This window comes from Atractosteus spatula, chromosome 2 (genome assembly GCF_055471065.1).
Source record: "Atractosteus spatula isolate fAtrSpa1 chromosome 2, fAtrSpa1.hap1, whole genome shotgun sequence".
Lineage (NCBI taxonomy): Eukaryota > Metazoa > Chordata > Actinopteri > Semionotiformes > Lepisosteidae > Atractosteus > Atractosteus spatula.
Window position 1 is genome coordinate 20,485,009 of NC_142707.1, and position 13,467 is coordinate 20,498,475.

The 13,467-nt window shown below is 37.2% G+C and overlaps 1 protein-coding gene across 16 annotated transcripts in view; it reads right to left on the reverse strand.

The window, feature by feature from the left end:
* Nucleotides 1–13,467, reverse strand: part of enah (ENAH actin regulator) — a 153,244-nt gene that overhangs the window by 32,650 nt on the left and 107,127 nt on the right. For all 16 annotated transcript variants that reach the window (XM_088928389.1, XM_088928295.1, XM_088928382.1 and 13 more), the window contains one exon: nucleotides 13,378–13,462. In XM_088928389.1, the coding sequence (XP_088784515.1) occupies nucleotides 13,378–13,462 (85 nt within the window). The remainder of the gene's footprint in view (nucleotides 1–13,377; nucleotides 13,463–13,467) is intronic.

A 13,467-nucleotide genomic window follows, 5' to 3' on the forward strand; every position in this document is an offset into this window, starting at 1 on the left:
TTTTAACAATCTTATATTCTTAATTTTTAACTATGCAGCACCTTGTGAATGTAGTTACCCCCTTCAAGTGATGACTTATTTTGTTGAATTACACATGAACACATTTTTTGACAGAAATATTATAGTCAATACTTAAATGCACACACACTGGAATGCCTAGCTAGAATTAATGAAAATTTTAACAAGCAAAAAATGCAAAGAAAAATTAAACACAAATATGCTGAATGCATAAATATTCACATGAGTCGATATTTGGTGACTCAGCACCCTTGGGAGCAATTCGAGCTGTTAGCCTTTTTGGATAAGTCTCTACCAACATGGTACACTTGGATAGTGCAATTTACAGGTATGCCCACTCTTAAACTTGATCAAATTGGTAGGCAGCAATTTTCAAGTCTTGCCACACATTTTCTACCAGATTCAAGCCAGGACTTTGACTGCACCACTGAAAGACTTTTACTTTCTTCTTGTTTAGCCACTCTAGTGCAGCACTGGCCTTGTCTTTATGGAATGAGTTGCAAAAAAGTCCCATTTTAAAGTCTGTTCCAGACTGAACTCAGATTGCAAATTGGTCATTTCTGACCACCAAAAGTTTTGTTACAAGTTTGTGCAAATCCTTTGTTATCCAACTCCAGAGGGGATTTTAAATGTTTTTTTTTCAGTAATGCTTTCTTTATTGTCACTCTTTCATAAATAACAGTAGGCATTTTCACCCATCTCAACTGTGAGTGTTGTAGGTTTTTCAAGTGCACTACTGTGAGGCCAACAGTATCCCTAACAAATTTCCTTCTCGCCAAGCTACTGAGTCTGGCAAGAGAGCAGATCCAGGCAGTTTCTGGGTGGTACAGTACTCTTTCTAGTTCTTAATTATAAGCTTCAGCATGCTCAAATGGATATTTACACTGTTTGAAATCATTACATACAGTAGGCTCATCGCAGAATGAGAGTTTCTCCTTAATACAAGTTTATCTCTTGAGTTGTTTTGAAAACTCCTTGATCTTCATGGCTGAACTGTTGCTTGAAATTCACTATCTGACTGAGGGACCACATAGACAGGTGTATTTATTCTGAAATCAAGCAAATCACTATTATTGCACATTTACAGTAACTAACTGTGTGAGTTGTCATAGTAAGTGCATCAGTAATTTAGGGTTATCTCAGCAAAGGGAGTGAATGCTTACGCAATCAAAATTTTAGATTTTCTTAGCAGGCTTTAACATTTCACCCACAGACGTGTTCAGTTTGTGCTTTAAGATTATGATTAAAACATTCACTTTAAAAATTATTTGAAAGTAAACAAAATGGGACATCATTGAAGGGTTTAAATAATTTTGGAAGGCACTTTATATCCCATGACCCCCCTCTGCATAGAAGATGTAAATAATGTATTAATATACTGTGACAACAACTTTCTTGATCAATGTCTTCTAGTTCAGCTAATAAACTGTCCTTGTCCACAGTAAATATGTGCCAGATCTTTGTCTAATTTTGTTCCAAGTTGTTTTGAAAATCCTATTGCCACATGTGCACTATGTACATATTCTGCTATTTTAACATGTTATTTGACTGGTTTACTAAGCATACCAGGCAGTAGATCATTTAAACAAATAAGGAATTGGTTCTCGTACAGAATCCTGTGGTACTCCACTAACTACATCACCCCAATTGGAGCTCCACCCTTTAACCTGTACTCTTTTCTATCTATTATATCCATTAACAAGTTCTCAATCCAACCATTGGCATTACCTTGAATGGCTCATCACCCATAATTGGAGAATTATGTGATTATTTTATAAGGAACTATTACATTTGCACCAATATAAATTCATTTACAAACAGTACTTAAAATATAGACAAGAAATATACTGTATATGTATCTTTGGACACTGCCATTGTGCAAAGTCAGAAGCTCAAGTTTTCCATCTTACAGTACATTAGGCTGTCATTCCTGCTCAGATTTTAACTGTTGTAACAGTCAGCATCATTATTTAACTAACTGTAATTTTGAAATTTACAATTAAATCTAATAACAAGTGAAGCAATGTGGTTTCCTTTTCATGCCCATGTTAAAATGGATATGTTGTTACAACATCATGACAATTCAAATCTGATTTCCAACTGTATCAAAAAGTGCTATCAGAAGACATCTCCAATACATAACATTTCACAGGAAGAAATCAATGTAGAAATACTTTAACATGTACAAGTATTGACACACCATACACCTATTGACCCTGAATCAAAGTGTTTTTGACATTTTGGGTATTTTAACAAAATCTCTTCATAATTATCTTCTTGAACTTTCTATTTGATTTTATTGTAACCAAATTAAGTGGATAAAGTGTTATGTATGAAGTGTCATAGTACAGAAGTGTTTCTGAAATAATTTAAAATGTTTATTGTTTACTTTTTAAACAACAGAGAATTGTATTTTTATGAAAAATCTTTTTTTACTCCCCAGCCAAATACTGGAAAAAGGTACTACTGAATACTGTCTTACTCTATTTAAGCTCTTTGTTTTGTTCTGGTAATGAGCACTAATGATGGTCGCTATGTCCAAACACATTCAGTCGGCTGTACTTACTCATCTTTTCCAGTGCTGATAGTTTTAAATATTGCTCAGAAATTAAAGTCATTGTTGAATAATTTTCTATTAAGCACAACCTCAGTTGTTTCAAATTTCAGTATCATGAATTCTGGAGTCTGCACACCTGATAGCTTTGGAGAACAAGGACTTTGGGAGTTTGCGAGTCAGCACAAGGGTAATTATTGGATTTTGATATCATCCACTGTGAGACTGAGTTACATTGCATGATGAAGTTTATTATTAGCGCTGTTTCTTCATTTAACCCTCTCCCTCAAGACTCTTTAGCAAACACATAAATGTGTTTGTTACAGACCTCACAAGTGCATGATAACAAAATTTATCAAGAGATATTTCCACGTTGTTCACCAAGAATCCACTCCAAACTTGCATCCCTTTTCTCATATCCTACTGCTTTGATAGAATGGGATCCAACATCTTTACATCCTCAGTCTTGTACAATTAGAAGACGGAATTCATTGATATTATCCAGTTATTCCTGCCATTCCTATCATCTGGATCAATGGTCATTATTGAGCAATGACCTGAGCTCAAGTATTAGTGGTTTCCTGGCAGTCATCAGCATCCATTACAGTTGCTGTAGGAATGAGTCAGCAGCACTGGCTGGCCATGGCTAAGCATGCCTCTCTTGTAGACCCTTGGGAGTTCATTAAGATATTTAGGCAGAGTAAACGCTGTGACACTGATGAAGCACAGGAGCTGCGAAAGCGTGCTGGCAGCTCACACAGACGAATGACTCAGACATTCTCGGAGACTGTACTACCGACATGGCACGAGTGAGGTCAGCAGAAAAGATTGCCAGAAAAAAAACAGACTAGAGCTAAACAAATGGAAGGTCATTGTATAGTATGAATAAGCTATTTAATTGGGCAAATCATTTAAAAATTGAAATGTGACTGCTTCATCTGTATTAGGGGATACTACAGTTAAATAAAAGCACCCACAGTGAAAGATACTTAATCTTAAATATAAAAAGCCGGTGGTGGAATATGGATATTGATAGTCTTGAATAACGAAGCAATTTTTATCAGGATGTCCACTCAGAACTGCACCAATTTTTCACCAGGGAGTAATCATACTGGTAGTTTTCACCCACATTTTAGGCACTCTGAAGATCACCCACAGTTCAGATGCAATCAAGCTCAACATGATTAACAGGTTTATGTCTTAACAGGTTTGCAAGTTAATATGATGTTTAACGCCTTTTATCGCATTTAATCTTAGAGCACTATAGTAGCCCAAACACCTTAATGGCAGACAGAATTCCAGTTATTGTAAGTACAGGTTACAAATTAACAAGGACCTAGTAACAATACAAACCTTGCATCGTTCGAGGGTCCTACTTTAAGCAAGTTAGACATTCCTAAGTACGATTAGTAATCAGCAAAAACTTCAGCAAATACTTAAAGCACTTAATTATATATGAAACTATCTGCAAAATCACTTATTTAATGACCAAGGCACACTGATCTGTTATTCATCTACAATTAATATCAAATTGGCCTTCTAAGATGCAATTGCTTTATCAATGTGTTAAGAAGGTATATCACCAGATAGAAATGGCCAGTTCAACTGCACTGCTTTTAAAAACATTTTGCATGAAGCCTAGTACAAAGGTTTTCTTACTTTTCTGCCTTGGGTAATTGAATACAATTCCCTACATTTCATTTGACTCCCAATAAAATGTTAAACTCTGTGAGAAACTCCAGGATCCCTCTAGTAGTTAAAATGTCAGTATCCTATCCATGCAGGAAGGAACAAAGCTTTGTGATGGAAACTTAGGACATGCTCTTTTCAAGCTCAAGCAACTGGCACCCATTCCCTTCTGCTAAATCTCTGCCACAAATGCAGTAACGAGCCAGAAGTGTATTGAATTCACATCAGTGGATGACATCAACCATAAAATATTCCTCTTTCATTGACTGCTATAGCTAAATATGGATGTAGGCTGGAGGAGTAACTGTGAGTAGAGGGCTTACTGCCAATTCCATTACATTTACAAAACATACTTTTGAAAAGAAATCACAACCCTGTATTTAAGCAGATAATGGCAGATTTGGACCGATATCCTTATAAGGAACAAGCACACCACAGACTGCATCATACAACAAAAAAAGTTACACCGTAATGCTAAATTTGTACACTGCCTTAAAAAGATCCTCTGGTCCAGATCTACTGTATTCGTGGGGCCCTTACCACAGGAAATTACTTTTCCCACCTGTGATTCCACCCACGTTTAAAGAGAAATGATTTTGCCGACCTCTGTATGTCCTCGTGAAGTATTTGATTTACACCACATAATTCATCTGTCAAGAAGATCAACACTGGGAGATGCTTATGCTGAACTGATTAGGAAATGTGTAGCAGGTGTCCCTTCCCCTTGAATTTATCACCAATAAACTTGCAAAGCTTAACCGATAATGCGTTACATATTTTGAAGTTCAATGGGTCCGATACAGTACATGGGACCACATAAACTACATCAAAGGTAACAGAATAAACTCCTGAATAACACTGTGCATGATGCTGAATTAACAAATCATCCACCACAAGTGATTAGATCGACCTCCACCACGTTCCAATATATTGTTGGTGAATTTTAATTTTGAATAACGTCTTAAAAGCAGGTCCCTTTTCTTTAGCTTTTAGACAAGGTTCAGCATTAGCTACTGTCCTGATAAGTTTTATTTCAGGATTGGGAATCAGGACTGTGGTTAATGGCAGATGAACACCTGTGTCTGAATTAAACACTTTTAGAGCTGCTCGGGTTCTGGAATCTCGGTATACTCAAAGATGTTGCCAGACTGTGGAGCAATTATAAAATCAATGGTTTGCACAAGATCCAGTGAGTAATTGTCAATAGTACTGCGAGTGGACTCAAGGGTCAGGATGAGTAGGTGACAGCTCCATAATGCAACAATCACATTTATTTTATTAGCATGATCATTAGCATTGTTCCATCGTTTTATTTCACTGTGTCTTGAGAAAAAAACATAAAAAAAGAAGCAAGTAGAAGTCAATTAAATTTAAAGCTACAGTATAAAAGTGAGTTTTGAGGTGGACAATGGAAGATTTGATATGGGCTGGAGATCATTCTAGGGTCTTGAAGCAGCAGAACAGACAAGGTACACTCCCAGTGTTCAGATCCTATTATTGGGAATAGAAAGAAGGCCAGTCTAAATGCAAGAACATGAGGTTCATTGATGTAGCCAGGAAGCAAAACGTTCAAGCCCTTCAAGGTGAGCAACAGTATTCTGAATCATATTCTGAAATGTGGGAGCTCTGCAGAGACACTATAACAGATGATATGTACTTGTGCTTTTGAGCTTTGGTTAAAATCTGAGAAACTGAGATGCAGCATGTTCAGAAGTTCAGAATATCAAGAAATCAAGATTATGAAGAATCACTCTGATCACCATCTGATCACCATCTGCCATAGAAATGGCAGCTAAGACTGCCATTCACTGATGTATCAAGATTAAACATATCCAACAATTACTAATGTGTTTGCATATGGAAAAGCCAAGCAAGTTCCTTTGCTCAATTCAAAATCAAGAACAAGGAAAGGTTATTAGATCACTATAGCTGGCCATGGGGTTTTTGTTTATGCCAGCCATTGCCATACTCCTCAAATGGATTTGCAGGAGTGTGAAACTACAGAGGTTATAGGCTTAGTTAGATGTGCTAACCATCAATCCTTAATGGCACCTTTGACTCCTTCAAGGTCACACTGGTAATCACACACATGAGAAAAAAAAAGCTTAGTTTTGGAGGAAATGAGCCAATGGACATTATCCTTCAAGCCTGATTAAAAGACTTCCCCATACAGAAATTACACCCTTGTGGACCAAACATCTAATACATCTCATTCAGAGAAATATATGTCCTAAAACTCAAATAATGTCAGTTTTTATTGTTTTTGATTGGATGTTGTGAAAGCATTATGAAAAATCTGGATCACCAAGGTGCCTGTATAACGTTGCATCTAACGGCTATTTTTATAGGTTTTAAAGGGAATGCAGGGGCACGAAGCTATCCAGGAGAAAGCACACAGGCACAGGCACACAGGTTCATTCCACAAAGTGCAGTACCTCAATAAATAAAAAAAAACAACAATTACATTTATAAAGCACTATGAGTTACTTGACTCCAGTCTCTTTAAAGAACTGGTAACACCATAAGAATTTTTTTTATTTGGCAGTTTATGATGCAATACGGTTAGAGGAGTCAACACAAAGTCAACACAAAGACATATTAAAGATAACACACAGGGAGAGCCTTCCTGCTTGCTTGTGTTTTTGCTGGGCTATGGAATCTTCACAATTACTGAAGCACAGATGTCCTATTTCCAGGAAGATGCGGACAATGTCTGCATTCCTTATATATTCATGGGTGCAAAACGTGTCTTTCTACCAAGCACATCAGAATGTACTGTAGAATACTTATCAGAATATAAGTGGACACTTATATACTTACAGATCAGATACCCCTTTTCTTCCTCTTTCCCTGGATCAAAACATGTGATGCACGTTGTGCATATGGGTGCAAGAATTAGCCCCGGTTTACAGGCATCTAAATCCATAACACAAAAGTACAGCATGCAGCCATTTCTAGAAGGAATCGCCACCCATGAAGTGAGTAGAGTGGCAGCTATTTTCAGATCTAATACACCAGCTCTCAACTTCCACAAGTGCTTTACATTATTTCTTTACAGAGAAGCTTGAAGTAGTCCTTCAGACTGACTCTGTCAATACCTCTGAGAATTTCTTAACACTTATATCAAATCCTATTACAATCTCCTCTCCTCAAGACAAAATAAGTTTTGTTTCTTTAAACTGTCTGTGGAAGATTACTTTTGAGCCTGGGATTTATTCTGGTCTCACTTCTTTAAAGCTCTTTCAGGGGCAGAAATCTGGTTTTCGCAATAAGGATGCCCAAATCCAAACAACTGAGTGAAGTCAACCCAATGCACTTATTATTATATCATTAGCCGTCTTCAAACTCAGTACCACCCATTTGAACCAAAAAAGCCAGCATGTATGACGTCATCAAAATGACACAGATACACTTCAGAGAAAGTGTGGACCTGTAACCATAACATGTGAAGGACTATCATGAATATTGCCCAAGTAATATGTATTTCATTTCCTGCTGTAAAGTGTTTTCTGCAGTTTATACCCTATTTCGAACTGTTTCTAGCTCCTTTTAAACTTTTCTCTGCTGCTTTAAGATTAATCTGTAATGAGAGGGGATGTTTCTACAGCCTCAACATGTTATTAGCTTCTTTTTGAACACATGGGTAAAAAAAAAATCTTAAGTCTGGCTCACACACAAATTCCAGTGTGTAAACCACCTCTTCTAACTGGTATTATTAAAAAAATTACAGCACAAAACTGCAAAAAGTCAAAGGGATTCCAGACCAAACTATCAACACAACATTATCACAGCAACAAACATGCACAAAACAAAAAAAGATGTGCTTCATCTTTGCTGGAGAAATAAACACGGATGTTTTTATTGCGATTTTTCATCTTCACTTGTTAGGTTTACATAGAGTACCAAAATCCTGGGGCTTCAAGTTGGCTGTACATCTTGCATTTTACCGCAAGGGTTTTGCTCAAGATCAAGAATCTCTACTGCCTGGCAGATACAGAAATGAGCCCAACACGTGCACCTCTTCCTGTGCTTTCTTCTGGAGTCATGACATGTGTGGATGTCTATTAAGCTACACCCACTACAGCACTTCACTATGGGCATGACTCTTCACACAAGCTGCGCTGACATGTCTATACCCCCTCTCAACTGTCTCACAAAGCAGTGCAGGCTGCTTATAAAATATACACAGACTGTACTACTGAACACTAGTCACACAATGCAACATGTAGCTTCAGTACTGTTTTTTTTTGGCCTTGCAACGTCTTCCTTTGTTGTTTGCTCTCAAAGCACTAGAAAACACTCATCCGTCACAGATATATTGACATCAATATTTTGACGAGTGGTTTCTTGACCTGGCATCATTTTTCACTAGGTTTCAACTTGTATGCCCTACAGCTGGGTTTCATTCACCTTTTATTTTTTATTATTTGCTAGAGTAAACATTAAAGGCTGCCATTTTTAAGACCTTCATTTTCTTTATCCTTTAGAGTGATTTTGAATGGCAGACACCCCCTATATAGCGTTTTCAGTGTTACCATTCATTCTCTGAGTTTTTTCATACTGTTTTGTGTTGGGGTATTCTAGTTATACCAATATGGAATGTGAAATAGTCAATTAACATCCAGTACCATTTAGCCATTACTGTCCAGGAAACAAAGAGGGCACACCGACGGCTTGCTAAGGCCACCTGCTTAGTGACCCCCTATGTGTGGAAAGCTATGCAGTTTGTAGTGCCCTAGATCAGGTTGAGGGATTGTGTAGTGACCACTGCATCTATCCACCAATGGGAAGGCTGTTGCTGACAAAGACTGCAGCCTTTAAATGGCTTACGAGGTCAGATGCCAGAAAAAGAAAATGGGTGAAGACCATTCCTAAGCCAATATCCCAAACCTCATCTTTTGGAAAGCGAGGTACAATTAGGCAGAAACCTCTGTGGAACATACCCAAACCAGGCTACAAGATAGCAAGCTAAGAGGTGGAAAGACTAGCTTACTATAGCAGAAGCAGGGTTGGCAACAAACGTTACTCAGATCTTTCACATCCACTGGAGGAAAAAAGACACTGTAGGCAGGTTCCACCATCCTATAGATCCAAAGCACCAGCAACTCTATTCTTTGAGGACTGAACTATAACAGGTATTTGCTAAGAACAGTAGAGACTGGAAGTAAATTAAGGCAGAGGATTGTATTTTTTATATTTAAGTAAAGATTTGTTTTTAGTGTCAGTCAAGCAGAGCTTGTATCTATGGAATGCCTATATCCTGTTTCTTGTTTAGAGAAACAGTTCACACAAATTGGCATTAGTTTTAGAGAGCTGACTAGCCTCTGGGGGCTTTCCGATTGTACAGGAAGGTGATGCTGGTTCCTAAGATGCTTATGTGTACAAAGGTTGGTCCATATTTGAGAGGATAAGTGAGGGTTTCAATTTTTTTATTGTAAAAGGCCTGGAATCAGGAACTCGCAGGCTTATACATAATTTGAAAATAGTGTTTGTAAAGTGGTGTAAAGATTTTTTTAAAACCATGACTACACTGAACCCCTCAGTGTAAGTGTCCACGAGACTGAGTATGAATGGTATATGGTGGTGCAGTAGTGTTGGAGACATTATTGTAAGAGTTACCACAGAATTTGGTGGACTGCGAATGACCACTCAGTTTTCCCTTTTTTCCCTTTGACTGATTCATTGATCTTTTTCATGGATACTCAAATCAGCATTTGACAGTCCCATATTGGAGAAGTGTTTGATGTGTTTAGATTAAGAACTTGCTAATGGATTAAAAACGGTGTACTAAGAGATTCATGATCAAGAGGGGGGGTGGGGGATAAGACTACCAGAACACCACAGGTATTTGAACTGAAACTCCTGGATTTTTTTCTCAATGATTTAGATTTTGCTATAATTACCAAACTAGTCACATTTAGCAGAATGATAACAGGTGTAATTGGAAACGCTGGTGACATTTCACGGTACGTTAAAAAAAATCAAATAGGTTAAAAAGCACAAGGATTAAATAGCAGAGAAAACCTCTAACACTGCTAAATGTAGATGAGTGTAGAGTGTAACATGAGAGTGTAGAGTGTACTTGAAAACAAGTTAAAAATATAAAACGGCAAACAGTGAGCTTGAAGAAGCTGCTCATGAAAAAGAAAATACAAACATTTTCATGATCTAGATAATGTGAGGAAACAAAAATATTATACAGAATAACAAGAATAGCATTAAATATTGAAAACAAGGAATTTTATATTAAAACTGTGTTAGTAAAACCTCTTTCAGAGAATTGGGTACGACTTTACTCACGCCAAAACAAAATAGATGTTGCTGTTCTGCAGTCCAAAGAAGAGAAACCAGATCCATTTCTGGTCTTAAAGGAATATACTTCTCTGATGTTAAACTTTTTTTTAGTCTTTAAAAAAGTTAAGACTATGAGAGCACCTGATTCAAGCACTGTCTTCAAAATCCTCAAAGGTGCAGAGAAACTCAAGCTTTCTTCATAATCGGTGAAAAACAACCAAAGGACACAAGTGGAAACTAGAGGGATGTGTTATTAAAAATGAGAATGCAACTCTTTTTATGCAAAGGGTTATGGAATAAAAACTCCACCATATGCTGCCCAGCAATGTTGCCAAAGGCGATATCATTGCTTCTTTAAAGAAATGTCAGAAAGAGAACCTCGAATCAATTAGCTACAAGTTACCCACTCAATTTCTGTTTTCATGCATGACCCTGACTGTCTAAATCCAAACTAACTTTGGAGGCACTCAAACCAGGAAACCCAGTCAAAATTGACCAATGATGTTGCACAGACTCAAATTAGTGACATAGCAATCAGGAAGTTCAAACTGTGTTTTGCATTTTTACTAACTGAGATACTTAGCAGGCCTAAGACCCCTCCTCTTTCAGTTTTAATTAATAAGATTCACCTTATGAACTTCTTTGCATTTAGATCAATGTTCATGTGCAGCAATGAATAAAAAATGTTGCTGCACCATAATTCAGTCAGCAGTCAAAAAAGCATTCACATATTAGTCTAATGGGAACTATGACACACTTAAATGGATATCGTATTTAACCATAGTTCATATTATAACTAATCAAAAAGGTCAGTCACACCACTACAGGATGTAATTTCAGTTACAAATTTATTTAATTGAAACTATTGCACCTAATTTGGAGCTCAACATACGGAACCGTTGCTCTACTCATATAATAAGTGTCCGTTGGATTAAAAGGTCACCCGTCACTGGAACATTAATAGGAAAGGCTGCAACTTCACACAACAGATACCTCCAGAAATGGCGTTTTGCTTCCTTTCTGATTGGCGTGTCCTTTACAAACCTTTCCAGAAAGATCATTAGTGATTTAAATGCCGGTTTTTAATTTCATGTTCTGAACAATAAATTAAAGAGATGGGAATTAATCGCATTAGTCACTGCTTTCTCATATCTGATCAAGGCCTGAAGGACTAGAGTGACTATCCAAACTCCTACAGGTGGCTGGTTCCCTGCTCTCTTTGCTGTTCAGCTCGCTGCAGTAAGGAGCTATAAGCAATACCCATATAGGGAACGTATGCCACCGTACCCAAAAATATACTTCCAGGTTCAACTAGATACCAGAGGGCAGAAGAGTCTGGTAGCCTGCGTTCTTGTGTCTTAATAGCCACCTTATCGTTAAAGATAATAAAAACACTTTCAAAGACTGAAATGTTTCACTTTTATATAGGCACATTTTTATGCTTAAATAAATTAAAATTTGGGATCCTGTGTTTGGATCTGATAGACCCAATTTGACTACAGGTAAAATTTACTGAACTGAACTTTACTGAGTGATGGGGCGTTGCGACATGCTTGATCCTAAGTGGACATGAAATCAATTGCAGGAAATTCTCAAATTCCCCCATTTTTCTATTCACAGAGACAGGACATATAGCAAGGTGGAAGGACCGAGTTGTATTTGTGCTTGATTAAGAATGATATGGCATTGTGACGAGGACAGCAGTGAACTCATTATTAGAGTAATATAAATGCAAAAAAATTCACAAAGCCATGGAATGTGCTAATCACACAAATTACTATAGTGTAATGCAGTATAGCACTTTAAAAGAGGCATGTAATTCAGTGCCCTAATCAATCTTATCAGTACCAGTAACCTCTCAAGATGCATAGTACATTTTATCTTCTGGTCTCCTGAGATCTCAGGCAGACAAAATTAGAATAATTCTGCCATCTAAATTGCAATGATGCATCCTGTACGTTGCAGACGGGAAGAGCACAAACAATCTAAAGACCCTGAACATAACCTTGTACTGTGCAAAAGGCACCCTGTCATTTTCATATTTGCTGATTTAAATACGACTCGAAATTAAAAGAAGTCTTGTTCAAGGATACAAAATAGCTTTTGAAAAATGTCCTGTGAAATGCCTCACTGTATTGTAAAATGTAAGAGGAAGAGGTAATTAAAAACAATAAATCAGACTGTTTTTCTTTACTGGTGTCATAAGGCTGGTTAAACTGAAGATTTAGCCTCATAGAGCATAATCTATTAGATAAGGATAGGCATTTCATTATTATATTAAAAATATTGGAATCAATTTTCATTTTAGAACTGCCAATTATCAATATGCCTCAGTACTACAATCCCCATACGAGCACAGAAGACATGACATGCAATCCCCTATAGAAAAAAGCAGTCATCAACTACTTGCTCTAAAAATGAAAGAATATACAAAAATGTACCATATGGTCTCAAGTAGTTTTCTTGGAGTCTGTACTTGACAGTGGGAAAAGAATCCATAAATATTCATCAATAACATTAACCGATGACTAGGAGCACTGTATGGCTCCCAATAATATTACACACTCATGGGTGTCACACAGCGTTAAAAAATCTCATTTGCAGGTTATTTTCTAAAACTGCCATCAGAAATTCATGAAATTACATTCAACATTGCTGAGAGGTGTTTAAGTACAGTACAGGTTCACTACATAATCACTTTTCTAAAGCCAGTCAGCATACATAAATCAAAGCCAAGTTTAGGGATACCAACAATTTTAGATAATGTCAATGTTCATGTGAATTTAACTCTGATCCTGGGGATTTTTGAATTTGGAGCTTACCTTCTTTGAATTTCCAGCTCCTCCTGCGACGGCCCATTTTGAACTTGAGGGGACAACTGAGGGTTCTGTCTTGGCAATGTGGGACCTACG